This window comes from Eublepharis macularius, chromosome 9, assembly GCF_028583425.1.
Source record: "Eublepharis macularius isolate TG4126 chromosome 9, MPM_Emac_v1.0, whole genome shotgun sequence".
NCBI lineage: Eukaryota > Metazoa > Chordata > Lepidosauria > Squamata > Eublepharidae > Eublepharis > Eublepharis macularius.
In genome coordinates, this window is record NC_072798.1 from 107,241,577 (window position 1) to 107,268,112 (window position 26,536).

At 49.6% G+C, this 26,536-nt stretch overlaps 3 protein-coding genes across 5 annotated transcripts in view; 1 reads left to right on the plus strand and 2 right to left on the minus strand.

Moving 5' to 3' along the window:
• The window catches only part of TM7SF3 (transmembrane 7 superfamily member 3), a 38,419-nt gene extending 31,332 nt beyond the window's left edge, over nt 1–7,087 (minus strand). The window contains exon 1 of the mRNA XM_054987906.1: nt 6,921–7,087. Within this exon, the coding sequence (XP_054843881.1) occupies nt 6,921–7,032 (112 nt within the window). The 5' untranslated portion in view covers nt 7,033–7,087. The remainder of the gene's footprint in view (nt 1–6,920) is intronic.
• Nucleotides 7,088–7,276: 189 nt separating this feature from the next.
• Nucleotides 7,277–13,136, plus strand: MED21 (mediator complex subunit 21). Its single transcript, XM_054987911.1, has 4 exons — nt 7,277–7,828; nt 8,511–8,625; nt 9,733–9,833; nt 11,616–13,136. The coding sequence occupies exons 1-4, from the start codon at nt 7,787–7,789 to the stop codon at nt 11,787–11,789; spliced, it is 432 nt and encodes a 143-aa protein (XP_054843886.1). The 5' UTR covers nt 7,277–7,786; the 3' UTR covers nt 11,790–13,136.
• LOC129335434 (phospholipase A and acyltransferase 3-like) lies at nt 12,763–26,154 on the minus strand. Of its 3 annotated transcripts, none has more exons than XM_054987907.1 (6): nt 25,900–26,154; nt 20,769–20,863; nt 17,740–17,893; nt 17,147–17,385; nt 14,306–14,391; nt 12,763–12,888 (listed from the first exon to the last, which is right to left on the minus strand). In XM_054987907.1, exons 2-6 carry the CDS (start codon nt 20,793–20,795, stop codon nt 12,855–12,857), a joined length of 540 nt encoding a protein of 179 aa, XP_054843882.1. In that variant the 5' UTR covers nt 20,796–20,863; nt 25,900–26,154; the 3' UTR covers nt 12,763–12,854. The 3 variants fall into 3 exon arrangements, with proteins under 3 accessions (XP_054843882.1, XP_054843884.1, XP_054843883.1); XM_054987909.1 differs by lacking the exon at nt 25,900–26,154 and adding an exon at nt 25,275–25,340; XM_054987908.1 differs by lacking the exon at nt 25,900–26,154 and adding an exon at nt 25,145–25,322.
• Nucleotides 26,155–26,536: the final 382 nt, after the last annotated feature.

The window sequence follows — 26,536 nt, forward strand, 5'->3', positions numbered from 1 at the left end:
AGGTGGCGGCTGAACAGGCTCCCTGCCCTCTCTCACACACACACGCACAACTACGGAACCAGCACAAATGCAGTGGGAATGTGACCAATGGCACTGGCACGCCCGAGAAAGCCATCCATCTGTCCGCCGCTCTAAGGGACCGAGGAGCCCAGACCCCGCAGCAGAACAGCCGCCCTGCTGCGCCCAAAGAGCCCCCTGCTTCCAGGGAGGCTCGCTAGACAACTGGCAGCCTTAGGGGCAGAGCAGCAAGGGGGTCCCCCTAAGGTACAACTGCTTCACAGAAGGCCCAATTCCTGGCCTGTTTCAAAAGCTCCACCGAGGACCTTTAATCCAATAAAAACGCTTTTTAAAACTTTCCACATCATTTCTATAAATATATCACTAAAATCGTTCTGACAAGCCAAAAAAATTAATTTGGTCACTTTCACTGGACATGTTCTCGTGATGGAACATGCGGGATGAGTTCCTGCCATGATCTTAAGCACCTCCAGCTCCCCACTTTATTTCTGACCCTGTAATCCCCCCAAGCCTTCTAAGCCCCCTCCACAAGAAAGCTGCTTCCAGGCCACCCCACCCCCCACCCCCCCAGTGGGCAGCTGAAAGTTCGCAAGGCCGGTTTGCTTTAATCAGCTGTTATTCTGACGTTTCATTAGCACTGTGTAAACACCTCTCCCTTTAGCGCCTCTCCAACTTCCCAGTGATTACCTTAAAAAGGGCCATTTGTGTAACACACTTGAAAATACAACCTTGAAAAAAAGGCTAGGAACAATTGGTAGAACAGAGCGAAGCATTATAAGCAGCCAAAGACCATTACAAACAGAATAAAGTAGAGGGGTAGGACAGACAGATGGATTTCTTGGAATTACAGTTTTATTTAATGAAAATTGTTTTTTGTAAATACGACCTGAAGCGAACAATATATTTGTATTCATTGGCAACAATACTTCTAGAATCCACTGCTCCCTTAATAACGAAGAGTCTAGAGACACTTTGAAGGTTAACTCATTGGCTTAAACACCCCATTCTGCCCTCCCCATCCGACACTTCACAGCCCAGGGGCAGGGCCCCCATCAATTGTCTGCCTGGCCAGTTTGGTGTAGTGGTTAAGAGGGCTGGGACTCTAATCTGGAGAGCCGGGTTTGATTCCCCACTCCTCTGCTTGAAACCAGCTGGGTGCCCTTGGGTCAGTCACAGCTCTCTCAGAGCTCTCTCAGCCCCACCCACCTCACAGGGTGATTGCTGTGGGAATAATAATGACATACTTTGTAAACCAATGAGTGGGCGTTGTCCTGAAGGGTGGTATATAAATCAATTATTATTATTATTATCAAATATTATTATTGCCAACACAGCTGATGCAAGAAACGCCAGTGCGGTTCAAGCACTGTTCATTCCACAAGGTAGGAATGAGCTCAAATTCAAGGGAATGTTTTTATTGTGTTCCCCTTTTCTCCCCTCATCCCCCCACCCCCATTCAACATTCACCAATTGCTCTTTCTGAGCTTCTTTGTACTGAGATGATGAGGGACAGAGCCTTATCTGTGGTGACCCCTAGACTTAGAAAGACCCAGAGCCCCAGAAGTCTGTCTGGCTAGCCCCCCCCCCCGCTGCTTTTAGTGGGTAAGCAAAAATTGTTCAGGAGTGCCTTCGAAGGAAGAAGGGGAATTGTACTCTGGGAGACTGCCAATACTTTGCATTCTGTACTTTAATTGGTTTGTTGTTTCCAAATTGAGATTTTGGGGTTTTATTGCTTTCAAACGGTTATTAGCTGCTTTGGGCACTTTTTAGTGGCCTGGCAGGATATAAAATGTATGATTAAAACTACATTTGTCGCAGAAAATAAAGGGCAGCCTTCCTCCACCACAAAGCTTTGTTTAGTGTTTTTAGTGCAGTGCTCAGGAATTAAACCCAGACGATTAGCCCCTCCAGCCCCGTCGTGCCTGTTCTGCCTAGAGGCGCTCTACGAGGCCTCAGGAGAGGTTTTTCCAAGTTCTATTCTTCCCAGAAATCTCAGCAGTAAAACTAATCATATTAGTGCTGGAGGAGCGTGAAAGTTCAGGCTGCTCACAAATGGTGCTTCTAGCGAAAACAGCATAAGCAGGAACCCACATAGAAATGACTTTGCGTTATTAGCTGGTGCACTCAAATGGCTCCAAGCATGAGCCAAGAATTCTGGGTTCAAATTTCAATTCAGTTCCGAACTCAAAAGGGATCTTAGGCAAGCCACCCCTACCCCCATCTGTACTACCGAGAGAAAGCTGACCTCTTACAGACTTCTTAAACGAGGTATTGTGTTAATGGGAAGCATTCTGAAGCCCTGTACGAAGAAGGCTTGATCAAATAGGAAAAAAAGTGTTCTGATTGTTTCAATAGTTAGTGACCATTTCAAAATAAAAAGGGCTCTCCTGGTTCAGTATTAACTTTAGGGGGAAAAAGGGGGGGAAGTTGTAAGCTGGTGGTTTACAAATATGTGGACTGCTGAAAAGCACACAGACTAACACACAGGGATAGAAACAGAATCTTGGGTTTTTTAAAAAACACAAACTAAACTCTTTAACAATCCAGTTCTATTTTTCTGTACTTTCTCAGACAACAAGAAGTGTAACACCTGGGCTTGCTCCCTATGAAAGAAAGCAGCTTATGGCATTTTTGGAATAGTTGCTTCATTGACCAACATACAAGAAAGGCACAGGTAGATGCAGAGAGGCACTGCTCTTTAACAGAGGCTGGGCATCGCATAAAGAGAGGGAGATCCCACACTTGGCAAGGTGCTTCAGCAGTAGTTTTACAAAGAAGTACCATCGATAAGAGCAAACAAAGGGAGGAGGCTTTGATCCAGTCCCTTTGTGGGCTCTGGGGACTAGGAATTTTGATAGATTCCTGAATTTCATGAGTCGGAATGAATACGTTACTTCAACTGAAAGTTCGCTGAGAACCCTTCCAGCTCTCAAGCCCCAACTAGCACATTCAGTGGGTTCAGGACACTCCAAGCCACGTTCCAAGGAAGGTCCTGGCACTCCAGAGCCAGCACAACCGTCCACCAGGCAAGGAGGCTAATGAAATGTACGCCCATGAAATGTACAAAGGCCTTTTGCAGCTCCCCAAACCTTACAGGACTTGAAGACGGTTCAGTAAATACCAAGAAAGCTCAGGAGGAAACACAAGCTATTAGCCACACTGCCTGCCCCCCCCCCCCCGCCGCACACCCCTTTTCCTAAATGGAAGCCTGTCAATCGAACCGTGCGGAAGGCAGGCAACGTCCCCTCTGCTGAAAAGGCAGCAAAGCTGGCTGCAGCAGAGAGTGGGAGAGGGAACGTGCCTGCGCTTCATCCACCTCTAGCAGCCCTGCGTCAAGACGAGCACTTCTCAGATCGAGGCCGGTGCAGGAAGAGCCCCCACCACGGACAGGTGAGGCTGCCTCACAATACGGCCGCTGTCCAGCTCAGCCCCCACCTCCGCAGGGGGTACAGCAGAGAGATCTTTCACCAGCCTGGCTCCTGGGAATTGGCCCCAAGGCGTTCCCTGTGCAAAATGTGCCACTGAGCTCTGTCACTGCCCACTATTACCCTTCTAGGATATTTGGGAGTTTTCACGGCAGTTCTTATTCGTGGGTTATCCACAGACTGGAGTGATGGTTATGATCGTTTCAGTCTGGCTGCATCCTTCCCTTACTGCCTCAGTTTCTAGTCTCTTTGGCCTCTTGTCCCACCGATTCTTCCTTCAGATTCCTTATTCTGTTGCTTATGCCCCAGCTGTCCTTCAGACCCTCTGCCTCTAGGTCTCAGACCCTCCCCTACACCCTGGGAAATCTTCTCAGTCTGCAGCCTGGGAGAGGTTTTAATCATAGCCAGATGGTCAAGTTGCCCTTCAGTCACAAAAACTGGACTAAAAATGCTTTAGTTCCAAGCAATAATCCAGAAGTCCAATACAATACAATTCAGTTTGACCTTCAAATCGATCATTTAGCACATTTAAGAAGTTCATCAAGCCAGTCAGCCAACAAACCACCCATGAAGGATAACACAGGACAACTTTGGCTAAAATGACAGTCAAAAACAACAGGTCAAAGCAGAGGACTAGAACAAGTAATCTTTACCACTGCTGGCTAGCAACTTTCTGTGGATTACACAAGAGCTGACAATGTCACAGAAACTGATTACCCACACACACACCCCTGCACACCACAGGAGGACGTGCAGAAGCCAGCATTTCCCGCTCTTCCCATCCTTCAGTGACAGTCACGTTGCCTGAAAGGGACTGTGCATAAAACAAGGCAGGTAAGAGACACCCGGCAGAAGAGGGCTGGCCAGTGACCTGCAGGGCTTGGCAGAGGAGTCTTTTCTCCCGGGACACAGGACTACCCAACCCGGTGGGGAATTTGGTGCAAGGTGCATTTCTGTGCCTGGGAGGACAGGGGGAGTGCTCAGTGGCCTCCTGTGGCTACACAGGGCTTTGAAGGCGTGCCGTGGGTCCCTTGAATCACTCAGATCCATGTAAGGCTTCAGCTTCACTGCAATCAATGACAGTCGGGCTTGTGGTTAAAACTCTAAAAGAACCATTCGTTTCACGGAGCCAGAGGCACACCCCACTGGCTCGGGCCTGGACTCGGTACCTCTGGTACAGGTGAGATGTTGGCCACAGCTGGCACAGCAGCAAGGGTTTCCACTGAATTTGACTTGAACGGACTCCTTTCCCACTGAGACCAACTGGCTGTAGCTTTCTATGTTACAAAAAGCATACGATACTGAAGGCACACAAATGCCCCCATGGGGCTGCTCTACAGGTGTGGGGGGGGCAACGGCGCACTCACACGGCAGTTTTCCCTGCGCTTTTGTTGCCTTCGTCTTCCACAGCCACCATTCCTACACACAGGGAGACGAGAAGGCTGGTTTTAAAAACAGAGAACTGGTAATTACTATATTGTGGAAACAGATTGCCATAGCATAACCACCTCATAAAATCTACTTCCCAGGTTTCAGTTTTTTAAAGTCTCCAACCCTTCCCATTCTGCAACCAAAAGAGCTGAAGATTTACTTTTTTAAAAAATGAAAGCTGAGAAGAAGTTGGTCATGGCAATAGACAGTTATCATCTAGACAGTCCAGATTTTTTTCTTAAAAGCCTCCAGTTGGGGGGGGGGGTTGCATCTTTGGGGGCTTCCCAGATTCCTCATCCACACAGCATGCACGAATGACTGCAATCTTTCCACTATGACTGAACCAAACTAAATTAAGGACTTATGACATAAACAAGAATGAAAAAAACTAAGAGGCAGGGTCAACAGAGGCCACTGTCATACAGATGCTCCCCCAAACCACAGTGCTGTAAGGAAGCCAAGGTGGAGCTGAGATCCAGGTGGAAACAGGCCTGGCCTGGAAAGCCTTCGGACCAGGCAAGACATGCAAACGGAGGAGGTCAGGAGGAGAGGACCCCAGGTTTGTGGCATCCTCCACATGCAGTCACTGTCTCGTGTTCCCAGAAACGGCAAGAGGCAGGGATGGTGGAAGAGGGAGATTTCCACCCTCCATATTACAGAAGACCATACTGAGTGAGGCTCCCTGCCAAGCCATGTGAGGCCAAAGAGGAGAGGCCTGACGGGCTGTGCCCTTAAGAAGTCCAAGTCCGCCACCTCCCTCGCATCGGCCAGGACCTCCCAGAGCCACAAGCTTCTAGATCTGAGCCCAATAGCACCTTAAAGACCAACACGATTTTCAGAGTAGAAACTTTCAAAAGTCAAGATTCCCTTTCTTTATCAGAGAAAGCTCAGACCCCGGAAATCTTGCTGGTGTTTAAGGTGCTACTGGACTCAAATCCTGCTCTCCTACTGTAGACCAATATCGCTCCCCACCTGAAACAAGCTTCCAGAGAATCACTATTTTGTCCTCTTTTTTTGAAGGGCCCGCTACAGGCGCACAGGCATAGAGAACAAGGGCACCACCCTGCCTTCTGCCTGGCCTTCCACATGCCCCCAGGGGCCCCAGCAGCACAGAGCGGCGAGGATATTCAGCAGCAGCCCCCGCAAGGGTTCTTAGCACAGGCAGATGCAAGGACTGGCCCTGGTCTTCTCCCCCGCCAACCTGCCCTGCCCTGCCCTGCCCACCATGCCACCCGCCATGCCCGTCTGCAGCACAAAGACCACAGCCCGACCAGCGAGATCCCAGCTCCGGCCCGGCCGCTCTGTGAGACCAAGGGCACGCGGCTTCCAGTGACGTGACTGCAACCTGGGGTGCCCCATACTGAGAGCTCGGGGTTGGCACCCCCGGAAAGGAGCAGACACTCTCGGCAGGAGGATCAGCAACCAGGAAAGCAGGCCGGGTTCGCGGGTTCACCCGAGAGAGCCGCTTCGGCATTGTGAAAGAGGCCACGGCTGCACCGGGCAGGCTCAGGGCCCCCGCCACGCCCATTTACTGCTCTCTCTTTTTAAGACGCGACGGAAAGCTCCCGGCCGGCTCCCTCTGCCGTGTCCCTTTCCGGAGAGTGGGCTGCCAACGGCATCCGATGCCTGTTGCGGCCGCCGGGACACTCCGATGGGGCTGGCCGGGGGGGGGGGGCGGCGGCGGCGGGGAGGGGGGGCAATTGCACTAGAGCGGCGAAGCCCTTCGCCGCGGGCGCGCGCCCTCCTCCTCCTCCTCCGCCCTTGTAAAGCTCATTCATAGAAAAGGGGGGCTCCCCCCGAAGGCCAGGCAGGGCGAGGCGGCGCCCCCCCCCCGGGACACGTGCGGCGCTCTCCGGAGCTTCTGCCTCCGCCACCACCGGAGCCGACGCAGCCGGGCAGGCGCCTCGCCCCCGCCAGGGCCCCTCTCGCCCCGGCCCTGCTCGGGATCGCAGCAGCGAAGGCCGGGCCGGCCCCTCCGCGCGCCGCAGCCCCAGGAGCCCGGCGAGCCCCGCCGCCTCCCCGCGCGGCCTCTGCGGGCGCCCTTACCGGCGGGGCTGGACGGCGCCGCCTCCTCCTCCTCCTCCTCCTCCTCCGCCGCCCTCCCGCACGCCGAGCCCAGCAGCAGCAGCAGCGCCGCCAGCGCGCCCGGCAGCCCCATCCCGCCGCCGCCGTCGCCGCGGCTCCTCGCTCGCTCCGAGGGCGGCCGGGCTGGGCGGGGCGCCTCCCCCCGACTTCCGGCCCTCGCCCCGCCCCGCCCGAGCCGCGTCCCCGGCGGGGCCGGGCTGGCAGCGCCGTAGAGCGCCGGTCGTGCGGGAGGACCGCCTGCGCCTGCCTGTGCCTGTGCCGGCCGCCCGGCTTGGAGGGGAGGGGAGGGGAGGGGCGGAGCAGCTCAGCCCCCCCCCCCGCAGCGCCCCCGCTCCAGACCCGCCTTTCCTCGGCGGCCCACGGAGCGCCCCCAAGGGCTCCCTGGCCGGGCGGCGCGGGCGGGGCTTCCTCGGGCGGGGTGTGGCCCCTCCCCACCCCGCCTTCCCCCCCCCCGCCTTGTGGCTCGCGGCCCCCGCCGGGCGCCCCCATTCCCGCGCGCGCCTCAGGCCCCCCGCCCGGCTCTGGCTCGCGGGGAAGCCCGCCCGGCTTCGCAGCCCCGTCCGCGGGCAGGACGGGAATCCCACCCAGCCCCGGCCGGGGGCGCGCCACGAAGCCGCGGGCTCGCCCGCCCCGCCCCCTCACACGCACGCGCGCACACACCCCGGCGCCGTGGAGAAGGGACCGGAAACGGCCCCGGCCGCGCTGTAGCCTAGCGACCGCCACTTCCGGCGACCTCTCACCCCCCCCCCGGGCGCGCCTATTGGCTGGCTGCTCTCGCGGGAAGCGCCGGCCTGTCCGCGGCGGGTCAGCGGAGGAAGCCCCGAGCCATGGCCGACCGCCTGACGCAGCTGCAGGACGCCGTCAACTCGGTAAGCGGGGCGGGAAGGAAGGAAGGAAGGAGGCGGCCTGGAGGCCCTTGCCGGGGGAGACGGAGCGGCGCCTCGCCTCGCCTCGCCTCCGGGGGCTGCCCGGGGCGGGCTGCGCTGCGCTGCGCTGCCGGGGAAGAGGCGGCTGAGTGGAGGCGGCGCTTCTGCCGGTCCGCCATGGGGCCTCTGCCGCCGCCGCCGCAGGTTTCGCTGGATGGAAGCGGGCCCGGCGCCTTCGCGAGGACGGGCCTCCGAAACACTGCCTGGCCGCGCCGCCGCCTGGGGCCTGGGCCGGGTCTGTCCGGTGGCGCTGAAGCTACAATGAGAACTGACGGGACGGGAAGGCGCGGGAGGCAGAGGCGCTCTCTCCCCGCCCCGCGCCTTCTGCTTTTGAAACGCATCCATTTAGTATTTAAAAGCTTCGTTATCTGCCTTTCTGCCGCGCAGGAACTCAAGGCAGCTTATAGTATAAATAAAAATAATCACAGATAAAAACAAAGTTTAAAAAAACAGAGTTTAGGGTTGCCAGTAACATAAAAACAAAACACAAAAACCTCCTGCTTCGGGTGCCTGTCCCTGTCCGGAATGCCATTTCATCAGTTTTGTCTGGATTTCGAAGGGCGGGAACGTGTGGCCGGGTTCTTCAAATGTGTTTCTCTTTAACGAATTCTGTGTTTATCTGTAGCTTGCAGATCAGTTTTGTAATGCAATTGGAGTCTTGCAGCAGTGTTCCCCACCGGCATCTTTTAGCAACATACAAACTGCAATAAACAAAGATCAACAAACTAATCCCACAGAAGGCAAGTAAACTTAATTTTTTCTGGGTAGTTGCTGTTCCATAATAAGGGGAGAGAGAGCTACTGCATTTTCAAAGATGATTTGGGAAGTCAAGCGTTGTAGAGTCCTTGACTTGGTTCTCCTAAAGAGAACTGAGTTTCTAGTTAGCGGAAAGGGCTACAGAATGCTGAAAGCTTCATCAGTACACTTATTCGTTACTGTCAGTGTGCCTTTCAGTGGGAGATGCCGCTTGTACCTGCCTTGCAGGAACATTGTGGTCCCAGCTGTAGGTGGTAAAAATACTGGTTGAGAAATTGGGACATGGCTGGGAAACCACTGAATTTAGAAGTTGCTATTGATGAGATTATTTAGTAGTATTAGGAAATATTCTTCTCAGCTCTTAAACTGTATTTAGTTTTTAATCTCAAGATTATTGGGGTGAGAGATGCCCTTGCTCAAGAATCTGCTAGATAGTCAAGAGTCTGTCCTAGTTACTGTTTATTCAGCTGATGGTTTCCTGCAAACCGTGTTAGCTCACAGTGTACATTCTTTTACGATTTTTAAGAGCATTAAGAAAAACGCAGCTTTGTTTCTTTTCGTTGCTTTTTCATGGGCACCGGTGGGTTCCTATTTATGTCTGAACAAAAAGTGAGCCACTCACTTGATGAGCCACTCAGTGAACTTTAGATGTTCACAGTTTTTCCAAAATGTGGTGCTGCCATTTTAGACCTTCCACACTCAGTCTCCATTTGATATGTAGAAAATGACTGTTTAAAAGAGTCGGTCTTAGCGTCTTTTATATAAATTCATCATGAGCACATAAAATTGCTTTTATATTGCCCCACTTAGCTTGGTATTGTCTACACTGACTGGCAGTGATTCACAATGGTCTCAGACAGAGAACAGTCTCTTTGTCCATATCTGATACCTGCAGTCCTTTAACTAAAGATGCCAGTGGTTAAACCTGGGACCTTCGGTCCACAAAGCAGGCTGCCACCGAACCGTAGTCCCTCAATTTTGCCCATTCCTAAATATTGGCAAAAAAACACTTTTCTCTTTAAAATATAGTGACTGGAATAGACTTCAACTGGTTTTATGTTCTTTAATAATAACTGCTAATGCTTTTCCAGAATATGCCCAGTTGTTTGCTGCCTTGATTGCCAGAACTGCTAAGGATATTGACGTTTTAATAGATTCTTTGCCTAGTGAAGAATCAACAGCTACATTACAGGTAAGAGTGGGTTTTAAATGACTCGTGCGCTTTGTGTTCTCTTTCATTCCATCTCAGGAAGAGAGACAAAGTTTTATCAAAATGCTTTGACCGTTCATAAAAGTGCCTACTTGGCTTCAGCCCTAAGCTGCTTCTTTGATAGAAAGCATGACAGTTGGCTGGCTGCCTGACTCATTTTCACGTGATCCAGTACCCTGTTGTCTAGTTAACTAATGCAAATACTTGAAATTGAGAAGTGATTAAAATGGATGCTTGGGACATCAGATAACAATGTTTGGTGAAAATAGATGCCAGCATTTCACCCAAGGGTAGGCAACCTTTTTCATCCAACTCTGTCTGCCAGGTCAACCTGACAGAATTGGACTAAGGAAATCATCACTGAGGGGGTCGGGCTGTGGGAAAAGTAATATTAGGCCCCCCAGGGGGAAAGTGTTCTTCTCCTACGAGCTGAATGACAATGAGGTTCACCGCCAGCAGGAAAGGTTCCCTCGCCCAGGAAGGGTGAGTTGGACCCAAGAAGGGCCAGGTTTAAGGGAACAGTTAGGTAGTCGTATTAGGAGGCTTTATCATTGTCTGTCTGCTCTTCTATTTGTTCATTTCCCCCCACTTGTTGTAAATATACCCCCAGTTAAATTGTTTCTCACAAGTGTTTCTTTTCCCACCTGTTTAGTAATTGCTTCTGTTTAATAAAAGTTTGTTTTACTTTATCTGGGCTTGACCAGTCACTTGGCAACACCCTCATCAGCAGAGGGTGTGCTTAAGAAGGGTGAAGGGAAGGGGTGTGTGTTCTTGGCCCTCCCTAGCTGAATTCCCAGACCAGAGAGTAGTTTCAGCCCCAGTAAGGTCCTTGCCTGTTTCAGAGCTGAAGGGAGTAGGAGGGAGAGGAGAATGTGGCATGGGTGGGGGCTAAAGGCCCCCGGGAGGGGACACCCATACTAGAAAAGCCCTCACGTGACCCCTCTTACCCACGACACCTCCTTTGGTTGGTGTTTAATGGAGTGGCATGCAGGAAGTGTCTTGCTGCTTTCTAAGGTAAGTAAACTTCTCAAGTGTTTGTGGTTGTTGAAGGTCATAGCAATTTCTTCATCCACGTAACATTCAGACTGGGCTTTATTTATCATTTTAGTTATTTATAGTCCACCTTTCTCGCTGAGTCTCAAGGTGGATTACATAGTGTAAAGCACAATAATCTACGATGGGACATTCAAGAAACAATGCAATAATATGGTTCTGGATAGCAGAGAATTAATTAGGGACAACCACTTAAAACGTGTGCTGCTGTTGGATACGATGCAGTGACCTCCTTTGAAGTCTCCCGGTCCGCATCCTGTGCAGACTGGGCTGGCTTCTTGGTGCTGGGTGGCGCTGGGATCGAAGTGTGCCTTTAGCCTTCTGCGGGGAGGAAGAAAGCAAAATGGCAGCCTCCACTTGCAAATGGAAAAAACAGCAGTTGGGTTTCTCACGTGTTCTGTATCACGAATGATGTTCGGTTTTATATATAGCAGCTGTGACGGTAGTCGTGTGTGGTACATGCCCCCAGCTTACACACTTGTGAGCATCTGAAGAAGTGAGCTCTGACTCGCAAAGTGAACGGGGCCAGCTTTGCAGGTGCCTCTTGACTCTTCTGCCACCCTGTATTGTCAGAGCATCGCAAAGCTTCAGAAGTATGGGGGGGGAGGGGGGTTCAGGGATGACTTTTCCCCGCAAGGCTGTGTCTGCTTCGGTGCCAGAGCGTGACGCGGACGTATGAACGGTGCTGTTCCTATCCTTTCTACTGTCCAGGCCGCCAGTCTGTATCGCTTGGAGGAGGAGAACCACGAGGCAGCAGCACGCCTGGAGGAAGTGGTTTATCGCGGGGATCTGCTCTTGGAGAAGATACAGAGCGCCTTGGCTGACATTGCCCAGTCCCAGCTGAAGACTAGAAGTGGCGCTCGGAGCCAGCCCAGCCCAGATTAAGGGGCAGGAGGCGGGACCTCACTGTGGAATTCAGTCCTCAGGAACATTTTGGGTGGGGGTGGGTGGGTGGGTGGGGTAAATCCCCCCCCCCTTGATCCTCGATGCTGTGGAAGAACTGGCGATACGGCTCTTCTGAGCCAAGGTGTGCCGGCTGACGTGCATCAGTTTTGTGTGTCATACTGGATTGAAGGGAAAAGCCATTACAAGCGGAGAGTTGCCGAGCCTTTATTTTCAGTGCGTCTCATTTGTCGTGTACAGCCGCGTGTTCTGCTTTGCACAGAAGAAATGCTGCCCCTTTCCTCCTGCAAATCTGTGCTGAGCTGAGCTTCTGGTTCTTGCGGGAGATCCGCTGCTGGACTGCACAGAAGGAAGAGCAGAGCTGGACAAGAGCACCCAGCGACTGCCGGGTCGATCACAGCCTGCAGACTCTGCCCTTGGGCTGAGTGTGTCCGTCATTCCAGCCACACTCACGGCATGGTGGTGGCAGTGGAGTGGTTCACTGTGGGTTTAGGGCAGAGGAGAGGAGAGGACCAGAGGCTGGTATGACACGTTACAGGATAATTAAATTGGCTGAATTGGATGATTTAATTCAACTGGTGTGGTAGTCTGCTGGAAAAGGGTTGCTGCAAGCTTCGTTTTGGAAGGGTTAGTTAGCTCAGCTGAATCTCAAGGCCGCCTCTTCACTACTCAGGGTAGATCGCGGGGGGGAGGGGGGGATTCTTGGGGGCCCGCTTCAAATTTGTGGTCATCTAGACTTTCAGTATTTTCTCTTTTCTCCCTCTACTCTTTTTCCTGGTGTGCAAGATAGAAATTGAATCTAGTCTTGATGTTGTTTCTGCTTTTTTCTCTAATCTATAACACACACCAGTTAGAGTATGCTAAACCTCAAAACTGCATCTGTGTATGTATAGACAGGTTTTAAATACTGGTTCAAGATAGACTGTTCTGCCCCCTCTATTTGCTGTGCCTGATTTAGTTCTGTTGCTTCCCATATGAAGGACTGTCAAGGATTCTTGAGCATTTCAGCAGGCTGATCGAAGAATATGGAGAACATCCTTGGATGCTCTACTGCTCTAGCACTGGCGTCATCTCAGCTGTGCTGTTAGCAAATAGAGAACAAAAACGATTAATGTGCATTGCATATAACAGATGCATAGGTGCATTCAGGCCTGCCTTCATGTTCATTTAGTGATCTGGCCTAATGAATGTTTGACCTCGCACAGTGTGGTATCTTCCTTGTTTTCAGGACAGATGCGGGGGGGGGGGGGGGAGGCGCAGGGTTTTCCAGACTGTAGCTTGCTAGCAAATCATTCCAGCTGTAAATGACATTAAACTGTTCTTAATGGATATCTCTTTGAAACCATCACTGCGTAACAGCAAAAAAAACCCAGCCTGAAGTTAAATGCCCTACATTACTAATGGATTTCTAAACAAACGAACAGCTGAAGCTGCTACCAAATCAGATGATCAGTCCAACAAGGTCCGCCAGACTGGCAGCTGTCTCCAGGGTAGCTGAGAAGGCTGAGACAGAAAACCTTGTAAAGAATGGCTCAAAACACAGGTGGAGGCCTTTCACATCACCTGCTCCTGGAGCCTTTTAACTAGAGGTGCCAGGGATTCCATGTGGGGCCTTCTGCGTGCCAAGCAGAGGCTCTGCCTCTGAGCCACGGCCTCCCCCAGAGCATGAAACACATTTGTGGGCTGAAGCAACTGGACTAGCCAGTTAACAGCTGTGTCCCTGGCTTGATGTATACCGTGGTGCTAAACTGGGATCTGGACCAGGCTGCAGGCAGAGGGGGTTGCATGGCTGGATGTCAGCCCATACAATACATTTCCTCCCCATAAAAAGCTAGCAGAGCCCTTTGTGCCATCTTATTTTCTGTGTCAGTTTTGTTGTTGCTTGAGTGGAGAATCTTTCAACTGTGTAAGCCCAGGTGCCTGAAATGGAGCCTCCCAGGCACAGTTTGCCAACTTGGAGAGGTAAAGACGCTTGTTCCTTTCAAGCGTCATAAACTTACTCAATGAGAATAGGCATGATGCTGCCTGTGAGCTCTTTGGGCAAAGAGAGTCATAAGACTCGAGTCACAAGTACTGGATGAATGCAAAGCTAGCGTAGTGGGATAGAAATCTGAAAGGCTTTGTACTGGATTGGAGACCCCTTCCTTTGGCCCAGTCCCAATCCATCGTGTGGGCCTCATCCAGTGTTTCAGAGGAAGCATTGGCTGCCATGGGGACGTGATGCCACTTGCTGAGGAAGCATTGGCTCTTTCTTGCTCATCTGTATGGCCAGGGGGCCTCGGGTGTGGAATGTTTCCCAAGCAGGCCGCAAGAACTGCCCTGGGACTACCTCTCTGTGGTTTGTCCTCTTGACCGTATCTCTGGAAGGTGGAGAGTGTTCTTGGAGGATTTGAATTTTGCACACACACACACTGCATGCTTGTGTTCCAGAGAGAAATCCTGGGACTGTGGTTTCGAAAGCCAGTGGTTTCTGTTTCTGGATGCCACCATATACTCACCAGTCTTTCTGGTCATCGATCTCAGCCATCCATCCTCTGAGCTCTTCCACAAAGCCTGGATCCACGTCAAAATTAAATCTCTCTGCCTTCGGGGGGGGGGGGGGGCGGGGAGACATTAAAGCAGGTTCATGTGTTAAATCAGACAATGGTTTGTTCAAGCTCTGTTGAAACATGACTGTTTTTTCCACAGCATCTCTCGCTTACTCCTTCCCCAGGCTCCAAAATCTTGCCAAAACTTGGGATCTGCAAACATCCGCAGAGCAGCAGCGAGCCACAGGGCCTGGGGGCAAGGGGTTCCTTGCCTCCACGTGAACGCCTGAAGCTGCCTCATGCAGAGTAAACTCCTGATCTGGTGAAGTCTGAGAGTGTTACTGGGACCCCCTGCCCAGATGTGTGCTGCCTGCTCTGACTCTCTCTTGGCTAACTTTGCTTTTCCAGCCGCTTTCGGACCTAGCGATGCCGTGCTTTGGAGCAGGCGAGGCCAAGGCTCTCCTCAGACTCTGCTCACAAGTGGCCCAAACTGTGGCCTGGAGACTGGTTCATCGCTGGGACATGTGCATCCTTGGGCATCGCCAGAGGGGCTTGCACCCATCTAGATCCATCAGTGTCATTTCACCAGCAAGGACGAGTTTTCCTGAGCACCAAATCTGACTACGCTTAAGCAGCCAGGTGGCCTTGATTTCTTTTACTGACCTTGTCTGGATGGCTCCCACCAACTGCCAGAAGCATGGGTGAAGCCTCCACCTTGCCAGCCTTTTTCGTCCAATCTGCCCAGGTGCAATCACATTTTGTTACCCTTCTGGAAAGCCCCCCTTCCTAACTCAAAGTCAGAAACCCCAAAGATTCTCGTCCTAGGCTCACCCTGAATTTCTGGACGTAACAATTCTTTACCATTTCCCTTCGGGCGGGCTCCTATAACTATTGCTGTTCTCTCAGCCTAAGGCAGGCAGTTCGATCCCTCTGCTGGCTCAGAGGCCGCCCGCTTCACACTTCTGGAACCAGCCAGCTTTTCCCTCGGGAGCTTCAGAAGTCCTGCCTGAAGTCCTTCTCTCTCCTGGTCCGTTTCTTTCCTCTGGAAACACCCCCCTTCTTTAACCCCCCCCCCTCAGTTTGACCATTTCCAGGTGCTGAATTCCACCTCAGCCAGAGGCTTGGTTTTCTTTTATTCCCCCCCCCCCCATGTAACTCCACATGCACATCCCTCTGAATGCAGCAATTGTAGGATTTCCCAGCTTCCCTGTCATCCATTGTAGTCCCAGCCTATTCATGTTTAATTGCATGTGATGCCTAATGGTTCAGAGTGACTTACTCCCTCTTAATACTGCCGTCCTCTGCAAAGTTGCTCCACTCGAAGCCCAGTGATTCAAAGGGGCTGCATCAGATTGCAGCCTTAGCCCTTGTGCATGGCAGCCCTTTGTAGCTTTTCATATGTGTAGTAAATGGGACACACAGAGGGCTCGGTCCTATGGACAGACTCTGCTAACGGTGGCGTTTTCCTCCAGCGCTTTCCACCAGAGGAAGGCGCCCCCCTACTAGCAGGAGAGATCTGTGGGGTCCAGCCCCCTAAATGTTTCCCACGTTTGCTAGATGTTAAAGACTACTTGTCAGATAACTGTGAAGGTTTTTAAAAGTTTAGACTTGATCCTTTGTCCTTCATTCCTTGGGAGCGTGGTGATTTGTCTTCTCTCCCTCCTGTCTGCACACCACAGAAGTATAAAGCAGTCGTATCAACAGCCAGTTTCAGGTGGGCAGCCGTGTTCATTCACATTAGAAGAGTAAGATTTGGGTCCAGGGCCAGCTTTAAAGACCTACTAGATTTCCGGGGCATGAGCTTTCAAGAGTCAGAGCTCCCTTGGTCAGATCAACAGCTATCGAGAGATGAGAAGGAGTGTTGGGTACGAGTTCAGGAGGCAGCTGCAGCCCAGCCTTCCCAGGAAAAGCCTTCGCATGTTTCTAAGTAATCAGTCGTCGTCATGACATGCGGGAAGGTCTTTAGGTGCCTTTTCAACACAGACACCTGCCTTGGTGGCACATGTCTTTTTATTGCTCATAGAATCATAGAGTTAAAAGACACCTCCAGGGTCATCTAGTCCACCCCCCTGGACAATGCAGGAAATTCACAACTAACCCCCCCCCCACACACACACACACACCCAGTGACCCCTGCTCCATGCAAAACACCTCCAGGATCCCTAGTCAAAGTGGCCTGGAAAAAATAGCTTCCTGACCCCAAGGTGGCGATCAGCATTACCCTGGGCATGTAGGGGTCCACAAGAACTAAGCACTGATGTAACGCTTCCTGCCCTCCCCCTCATGATGTGCCCAGGTTCACTGAATCAGCATTGCTGTCAGATGGCCATCTAGCCTCTGCTTAAAAACCTCCAAAGAAGGAGAGCCCACCACCTCCCGAGGAAGCCTGTTCCACTGAGGGACCGCTCTAACTGTCAGGAAATTCTTCCTAATGTTTAACCCAAAACTCTTGATTTAATTTCAACCTGTTGGTTCTGGTCCAACCATCTGGGGCAGCGGAAAACAACTCTGTGCCATCCTCTATATTGCAGCCCTTCAAGTACTTGAAGATGGTTATCCTATCAGCTCTCGGTCGTCTCCTCTCCAGGCAAAACCTACCCAGAGTCTTCAGCCTTCCCTCATAGGACTTGGCCTTGAGGTCTCATCTACTCTTGAAAGACTTTTCACTGGCCAAGGTTGTTGCATGAGGTGTTCAGCTATTTGTGGTGTTCTCAGTGGGGGGTCACAACATTGGGATGACCCCCGGGTTGCTGGAATATATTCTATGGCTTTGTCTTGACATCATAAATCATATATGAAAAACGGACTTACCTGCCCTGAAATAGGAATGTTGTACCTCATCATCGTGGCAAAGTGTTCACAGTTAGCTTTGGCCAGATCATATTTCATGACTTTGTCCACCATGTGCTCAGCTCTTCTTACCACACGATCTTGAGGCAACGGCGTGTAGTCTTGGTCATACTTATTGTATACCGCAGTAGCCAGTACCCCTTTGATATTCTTCACTTTTTCTTTTCGGACTGCGTATTTTAGTGGAATGAGGCTAACAGCTGAAAATACAAGGGGTGAGAAATTGGTTCCATTTCTCATGATGCATAAGTGTCAGAGCTGACAACGCATACAAAAATGTCAGCCTGAGCCATCTTTTCAACACTGTTCTGTGACAACATAATGCCGCCTGTAACCCTTCTGAAACGTAGTCATTTCTTTGGTGCATATATGTCAAGGAGACTCTCGTACCATTTGTTCGTGTGAGACAGGTCAGAGCCAAATTTCTTTTTAAGCAGTAACCAAACTGCCAATGAATGATGGCATTTTAGAACATCTAATAGAGTCCCTCATAATTTTAGGGGTGTGTTCCCTCTCTCTTTCTCTCATGCACACCCACCCCCTCCTCTTATTACCTGGCCATGCAAAATGGACCACGTTTCCGTCTCCCACGTAGATGCCCCAGTGCTGGAATCCTGGCATCTGAAACTGCATCATGTCCCCAGGTGATGGCTGGTCTTTATTCCAAAGTACGTGGTCTATGTCCTTCGTTATACCCTGAAAACCATCCTGCATTCAAACGTGAATGGTAAAGTTAAGTAGGAGGACTAGATACAAGTCTTATAAACAAAACAGTTGAAACCCTGGTGTGATGAAAATCTCAGTTTTCCTCTCAGCCATATCATCACAAGGGTGATGGTTAGGAACACAACTTTGGTTTATTTTGGCAGTTCGGAAACATTGGAAGGATCTTCTCTCTGCTTCTGATTTCTGTCACTGAATAATTTTTGCTAAGCTCAGGGCAGCCTAAAATTATTCATTAAAAAAAACTTGAAGTAAGCAAGAATGTCAGTATTTTCTCTTTCCATGTAAGATGTATAGAATGAGATTTATTTTGTTTCAGCCAGTAGACTCCTGGGGTGATCTCACGTCTTCTCCAGCTCATCCATGTGTGTGCATTTTTTTATCTGTGATGTGCTAATACGGTCCTTCCACACCTGCTCCTTGATAACTCCCCAGTAGTGTGCGAGTGCCTTTGTGACCATATTTAGCTGGCAAAGTCTGTCCATGCTAAATGCTGGTCCAACTGTGCAGGCATGCTTGCCCACACTAATTACTTCCACAGATAAACGTATTGATTGTTTCTTTGAAAATAGCCTGCAGCCAGTGTCTCTCCCTGCATGGCGAATGCTGACGTGCTGCCAAGAGAGTTTTAACCTCATTCCAGTCCCCGGGGATCTGTAATCTGCAGCTCCAGAACCAAATGTGACTCAGTGGGGAACCAATCTGGCTCTTTAAAAAATAAAATGAAATCTAAGTTAACTGCTCCAGGGGTAGATGGGATGCTAGAATCACCAATATGTGAAGGGAATTGCAGGCAATGATTTTGATTGGACTAAAAGAATGCAGAAAGGGAAATGATAAGAGGTGAACAGTTTTGTAACCCCAAATGCGAACCAGACACAGTTTTATGCCCCATCACTAAAACCTAAAGCTAGAATAAAGACACAACAAGAGTTGTCCCCAAACTATGATTGGTTTCAATATAGACAAATCAGAGATCTTTATTATTCGGACTGTGCGAAGGGAGGAATAAGAATGGAGAATTCAGAATTAGAGAAAGTAATTTTACAAGGAGATAAAAAAGAAATTTCAAAGGTCTACAAAGTGTTGCTAAAATGGTATACTGAGGATGAGGTAGTTAAAGTGCAAATGGTGAAGTAGGCTATAAACTTTAACAAAGAAATAACAATGGAGGCGTGGGAATACTTGTGGAAAAATACGTTGAAGATTACGACATGCACTAATATTAAAGAGAATGTTTATAAAATGATGTATCGTTGGTATCTGACACCAAAGAAGATAGCGCTAGGGAATTTGAACATGTCTAACAAATGTTGGAAATGTAGAAAACATGAGGGTTCTTTGTACCATATGTGGTGGACTTGTGAGGTAGCTAGGCAGTACTGGGGGGAAATAATAAAAGTAATGAGTGAGATTTTACAATTTCAAGTGAATAAGAACCCAGAACTCCTGCTACTGAACTTGGGAATGCAAGATATGCCAGCACAATACAGGACATTGTTATTCTATATGACAGCAGCAGCTAGACTTTTGTACGCGCAGAAGTGGAAAGTACAAGAGGTGCCAACCATTGAGGATTGGATCTACAAATTGCTGTACATGGCGGAGATGGACAAAATGACAAGAAAATTGAGAGACCTTGACCCAGGGCAGTTTAACAAGGACTGGGAGAAGCTGAAACAATATTTGGTGGAAAAATGGGAGGTGGGTGGAGAACTGTGGCAGTTTGAAAATTACTGAAACATAATGGAAGAAGAGGGAAGTGACTATACCGAGGGGGGGAGAGTTGACTGAGTAATTCTAAGCAAATACCATATTGGATTATTATATAGAGTATTAGTAGTGCTATTATTATAAGAAATGTAAGGATAAAAGCTAAACTAAATATCTTTCTGACGTAATTATATTGGATATGATATGCAAAAGGAAGTGAGCAACATATATAGAATATAAGTCAAATTGATTGATTTATTATGAATACATGCAAAGTTTATAGAAGTACTAGAAAATATGTATAAGGTGGGGCAAATTGCTTGTCCCATACTGAAGAGAGTAGAAAGAGTAAAATAGAGTATAGGTGATCAGAATGAATATTATTGAAAGGAATCAGAAATAGCACAAATATGATAGATAAGCTTAGAAGATTTGAAAGTATATTATAATAAATATAGTAAAATTCATATGAGTAAAGGGAAAATAGATGAGGGGTTGGAAAACTGTTGGAAGTCAACAAAAGGGGGGGAATGGGAGGGGGTTAGAATTGGAAATTTAAAGGAATGTGAGTGTAAATGATATGATATATATTTCTAATCCAATAAAAAATTTTACAAAAAAAAAAAAACTAAAACCTTCGTGCAGGATATTCCTGTGTACATTTATGACTTATTGTGGTACCTCGTGGGTGCTACTTCCTAATCAGGGACTTGCAATAAACAGTGGGCTGTAAAAACTTCACAGTCAATTGTCAGTAGTGATAAACTCTGTGTTTTCGTTTACATAAATGGGCGTTCTTATACTGGTTCTTTATTGATCTTTTTGTTTGCATTTTGGCATAGTTTAGCTCTTTAATTACAAAAGGGGTTCCAAACCCGTTTTCTAATTCATTGGTCAAGATCCAAAGAGCTAGTTTAATCACCCCAGACATGTCTAGCAAGATTTTGGCCTTTCTTCTCCGATAACATCCCACTCATGTCCTGTCTCGGATGGCTGTGGGAAGTCCCCTCAGTTCCAAATGTGGCTTGCTATGTGGTGGCAGCAGCTAGGAATGTCATGTCGTCGCCTCTGGGGTCCTAGCACAGCCTGCCCTGCCCTGCCCTGGCAAAGAAGTCCTGTCAGTTGATAGAGGAATGAAGTTACTCACCCCAATCTTCTTGAAAAAATTGGCCATCTCTGTTTTTTTCCTTTGCGCGTCTCCACTCTTCTAATGTTCGGCTGTTACTTAAAATTTCTTTTATTCTTTACAGTTAATAAAAATGAAAGAAAGAATTAGGGATTTTAAAAAACAATCTTGCTCTTTTTTATCCTATCATTCCCCCAAGGAGTTCTTGTTTCTGCCAGTGGTTCTCCCATTTTATCCCAACAACAACCGCCTTATGGAAGGAAGGCTGAGAGCATGGGACTGGCCCAGTGAGGTTCCATGGGTTGCCCAGGTCTCTCTAACCACTATGTAATGCTATCTTTGAGTTTGGCAAGAGGCTTATGAGTGTCTACAAATACGTCTCTCCGGTTACCCCCATTTTTTTTTACCCTGCCATGAATGATAATAGATTTGTAAGTAGAAGCCATGCTGCGACTTCCTTGACAAGCCTATTCTTCTATATGTTTAATAACTCTGAGCCGGGGTAGTATGGTTCAAATCTCTACCAGCAATGAAGCTGGTGACCGTGGGCCAGGATAATTAAAAAAAAACACTCCCAACTTCCTCCCAAAAGAACAGAGAAAACGCTAAATAAGTTTCACTCCATTGTTACGTCACTTTCCAAGGAGCAGGTTCTTGAATGCTTCTTAACAAAATTACTTCCGCTTTACAAAGGGAGCTTCCTGGCCTGCTGCAGCCTGCTTGACTACGGCTGGCGTCCTCTCGCACTTGTTCACACCTTTCCCAGTCTGTGGTGGTCTAGTTATCTGAGCTTTGGTTGCTTCCACAGGGTAAATTCTTCTCCATGGAGTTCGCATTGCTGCTGCAAATGCAGGCAGAAGTTCTGACTCAGCTCCCCTTCTCCAGTTTTTTGGGGCGTGCCTTAAAATTTGCAGCTGTTGTATTGCTGTAGCAATTTAAACAATTTTTAAAGCCTGTAAAAGCCCTGAAGTGTTATGAGGGCCATAGGGGTGGAAGCCAAGGAGCCTGAGGCAAGGAAAAAGGCATCTAAATGGCTGAGACCTGCAGAAAAAAAGTGCGCCTTCCTGTCCACAGAAATGTAGAAATGTTTAAATTCTGATCTCCCCCCCCCCTCCAAATCATATCAAACCAGGTATGGGAAAGAATAGAGCAAAGAAGGGGAAAGCCTGGATTAGGGATGATTAAGAGATGTCATAAGGACGTTCCAAACAAAACCCCTCCAGTTTAGATGCCAAATCACAGGGGGGGAACCTCTACTGAAGTGATTTTCTGTTGTACAGATTTTAAGTAATTCTCAGGTGTCCTGAAAATACTGGACTCGGCTTTCATTTCAACCTCCTTGCTGACAAGTGTCTAGGTCAGCATATAGTACCTAGAGGGAATGGTCGTGGCTGCGTGCTAGAGGCTGTGTTTGGGATGCAGAAGGTTCAGTTCTCAGCATCTCCAGTTTCACGGTTCAGGTGAGAGACCTCTGCCCTGGAGGGCCACTGCCACTCCTAGCAGGTAAATCCACAACAACTATAGAGCCACCCTCACAAGAACTGAACCTGCCAATATAATACAAGGCCAAACAATGTAACACCAATATACCAAATATAACAAAATTTAATATATCAATGATGAATAGAGGTTCAAAATTGAACCAAACATGAATTGAAGCCCCCAAACACAAGGAAGACACAGGCAGCAATAGTGCAACATAGCAACGTTTAGCAACACATAGCAACTCATAGCAGGTAAGGCAGGCCGGGAGCCTGATTCAGGTTAAGGCCACCGTGTGACTTGGTCAGCAGCCTAGCAGCGGCTTTCTGCTCCACCTGAAGTCTCTGGAGAGTCTTCAAGGGTAGCCCTACGTAGAGCAAGTTGCAGTAGTCTAAACGAGAGGTGACAGTCACATGGATCAGTGTGGTAAAGTCAGATTGAGAGAGATATTAGGAAAGTTGTCAGGCCTGGCGAAGAAGGGAAAATCCTGTTCTAGGCACCGTGGACACCTGTTTGTCCAGGGAATGCTTAAAATCAAGCCAAACCCCCAAACTCTTCATGGAGTCTGCAACAGGAAGCTGGGCTGTCGAGCAACGGGAGCGACAGATTCCCCACAGCCAAAGTCTTTCCCAGCCACAGGACCTCAGTTTTCAAAGGATTTAGCTTCAGGCAGCTACCCCTCAGCCTCACTGCGGCATCCAAGCACTGGGCCAAGGAAGAGAGGTCTCCTTCTGGTTGCTTATCAAGTAGAAGGAAGAGCTGGGCGTCAAATCTCCTCACAACATGTGCTAGAGGGCGCATATATTAAAAAGCGAGATTGGTTCCTACAGGCCCCTACAGTGCCGTTCCTGTCGAGATGAACCCTCATCCCAAATGACCACCCCATTGAGCGTCCCAGGAGGGAAAAGGGAAACCGTTGCCAGGTGATAGTTCTCACCCCAGTGAGGTGAGGTGGTTGACCAGGATCGAATGATCACGTGTGTCAAATGCTGCTAAGGAATCTAATAAAATCAGCAGCGCACAACTGCCCTTACCTAGCTGAAGCTGGATGTCATCAACCAGCACTATTAAAGCAGTCTCAGTCCCAAATCCCGGCCTGAAGCCGGACTAGAATGCATCAAGAGCTGATGTGTCATTCAACAACCCCTGAAGCTGGTCAGTCACCACCCTCTCGGTGACCTTACCCAGGAAAGGCAAATTCGACACTAGGTGGTAATTTACTAGCTCCCCTTTATCCAAGGAAGGCTTTTTCAACAGAGAGAACAATTAATAATTACTTCCCACCACATCATGACAAGATTTACTTAGCCAAGAGGGTCAGGAGTCCAACAAGCAGGTGGTAGGCCTTATAGCCATCAGGGATCTGTCAACATCTGTGGGGGTAAGTGGACCGAAAGAGTCTAAAAATGGACCCAACAATGCAGACAGAACCACTGGTATATTACCAGCAACAAACTTGACAGCCAGATTGGCACAAAGCACAGAGACTTTACTGCAAAAGAAGTCACAAATAAGTCACAGCTAAAAATCAAATCATCTACCACTTCGGACTGTGTAGGAGCAGTTAACTGCCAAATCAATTTAAACAACTGAGCTGGATGCGAAGTAGTGGACCCGGTGGAGGCAGAAAAGTAATTCCTCTTTGCTGTCTTCTTAGGCCTTCAACTGAGCCCTATGACATGTTCTCAGAGCCTCGTGACAAGTTGCCACCATTTACGCTGTAGCCGTCCTAATGACCTCTTAGCTCCTCATTATACCATAGAGCCACTGCGGACGAAGAGGGTGTTGGACAGTAACTCTGTCGAGGGCCTCCTGGACTCGGTAAGCCCATCAAGCGAGCTGCGAGCAGGCCCAGAGGAATCACGCAAAGCATTCTGGAATCCATTAGGATCCGTAAGTCTCCCCAGGTGAGCATAATCAGCTAGTTGCCCCCCAAGTGGGAAGGGGCAGCTAACTTCAGTCCCTCCCCAATGAGGAAATGATCTGACCATGGCACCGGTTCACAGACAACTGCAGACTCCCGATCAGCCCCTGCACCAAAGATCAAATCTAGCCTGTGGCCAGCTTCCTGCGTGGCAGCCGACACAGCTGGGGAGAGACCCGATGTTGCCATGGCAGCCATCAAGTCTCACGTGCAGATCTGACGTGCAGCGACATGTGGTATTGTATTTATTCTTGCTATTTCACCAATATACTTTCACCATATGACCATTTGACACAGAGCTCCAGGTGCTTCATGTTCCCTTCAATTTGTAACACACAATGGCCCACGCGTTCCGTCATTCTTCAGATGCCCTTTTTGTGTGCAATTTCTCCCATGGCTATGGGGTCCCTTTCAGACAGCTGTCCTCTGCTTCTGTGTGTTCCTGGCCAAATTCTACCTCATTTCCACAGGAAGGACCTGATGTATCCTCTCCCTCCCACCCCCAAAGACGTGTCACCCCGAGGCAAATGCGTGAGGCAGTCGGGACGCCCTTCTAAGGCAAGTCTGCCTCTGGCGTACAAGCTCAGCCCATCCCAAGCCCATCCCGGACATCTGACGAATCTCAGCCTTTCCTCCCGACAGGTTCTTCTCGCCCACAGCCCCAGCTTTGCCTGCCCTGTACATGGAGCAGAGGGGAGTCGGAACGTTCTCCCTGGGAAGTCCTGACGTTGCACATTGCATCTGGTATCCTCAATTCAGCTTCCTGGGCCTCCTGGCTCATTTTCCAATTCACAAAATGCCGGTCTGTCCCATTACCACCACCCCTATATCGCAGCCTGCAGATATGGTGGATGAGGTACCCTACCTTCAGGCCAAGCAGGTGAGGTTACATGTTACCATTTAAGACCTGCCTGCCTGTGATCACATGAGCACGACCATGAAACACCCACCTACCCACAAGGATGTATCGAAAGGCGTGTCAGTTCCTCACCCAAGAAATGGGTCTGTTCTGTGGAATTTCTGCTCTTCTTATTTGGTGCCTACTGGCCCCAGTTGCCTTGCAGTGTCAAAGGAGCTGTTGCCTGGAAATGCAGTCCGTCTGCCCTGTCTTGCCTACATACCTCCCAGCTCCTCCGGGTTAGCTGCATTTGACCTCCACTTGTTCTGTAAGAGCCTGGAGTTCATTGTGCTGAGGACACATCCACAATTTCTGCTCGGCAAGCAGCTACACACATGACACCTCTTGCAAAATTGTAAATTCCACACACCCCCACACACAGCACAGCCATTCCTCAAGTTTCACACCAGTTCAATCTTTTTAGAAAAAATAAAGTCCTCAGTTGTGAAATTGCTTTTAAGCTTTCTGTGATGATTTGGGGGGAGGGGTCCTTCTATGGTTTCCTCTCCTTGGCGATAAAGTAGCTTCATTTGAACTCTGCCTTTCCTCCAAGGTGCTCAGGGCAACATACGTGGTTCTCCCTTCATAACGACCCTGCAAAGTAGGAGACTTCTCTGGCTGAGCAGGAGTTGGAACGCAGATATCCCTGGTCCTGGTCCTGGCCCAGCCCCTCCTGGTTCACACAGGAGTTTGACGTGGCTTCCTGCGTGTTCATTTGTTCTGCCCCTTCCAGGCCAGGGGGCTCCGCTACTGAGATTCCCATGTGGCCTGCATTGCTCCACCTCCCCACCCCCCCCTGCATATACCTGTTTCTAGACCCTTCCTGCCATTAGAGCCCGAGGACGTACCTTCACAAGGGATCTGCTTTCGCTTGCACTCCAGCCAGGTGATCCAGTATCTGACGACCTGCCTAAGCCTGGGCGCAGCTAGCCAGACTCCGTCCTCAGATCTCCCAGCATCTTCAGTTTTATTGAAAGGGCACCAAAGAGGCCCCTAGGCTGGATCAGGGCCTTGCCACTTGGGAGGGGGGGGCACACTTTGCCCGTTTCCCTGTGCCTCAGTCTCCCCCCCTGCTTGTTCCACCAGAGGAAAGAAAGGCGCCTCGCTTTCCTGTAAGTGACTCAAGCCCAGGAACTGCCCTGCCTGTTTATTCCTTTCATAAGAAGTCCAAAGGTTCCTTTCACTTCTGCTAATGATATCGCTGAATCTCTTAGTTTCATTTAAGCCTGGAAGAATTGCTCAGAGTGGGCAACACTTTTTTCTTTAAAGGAGCCTTCCTTGGGACACGACCAGGCCGCTGTTTCTCATGGCCTCGGCAAGTGCTTTGCTTGGGTTAAGGGTTTTGTCCCCTCCCTTGGCAAGTCTTCTTTCTCACTAGAGCCTGGTGGTGACCCTCAAAGTGTGGAGAGGGCACAAGTCTCCTCCTTGGAGGAGGAGGAGGAGAAGCATACAAGATCGCCTGGGGGACCACCTGAGGCACTTCTT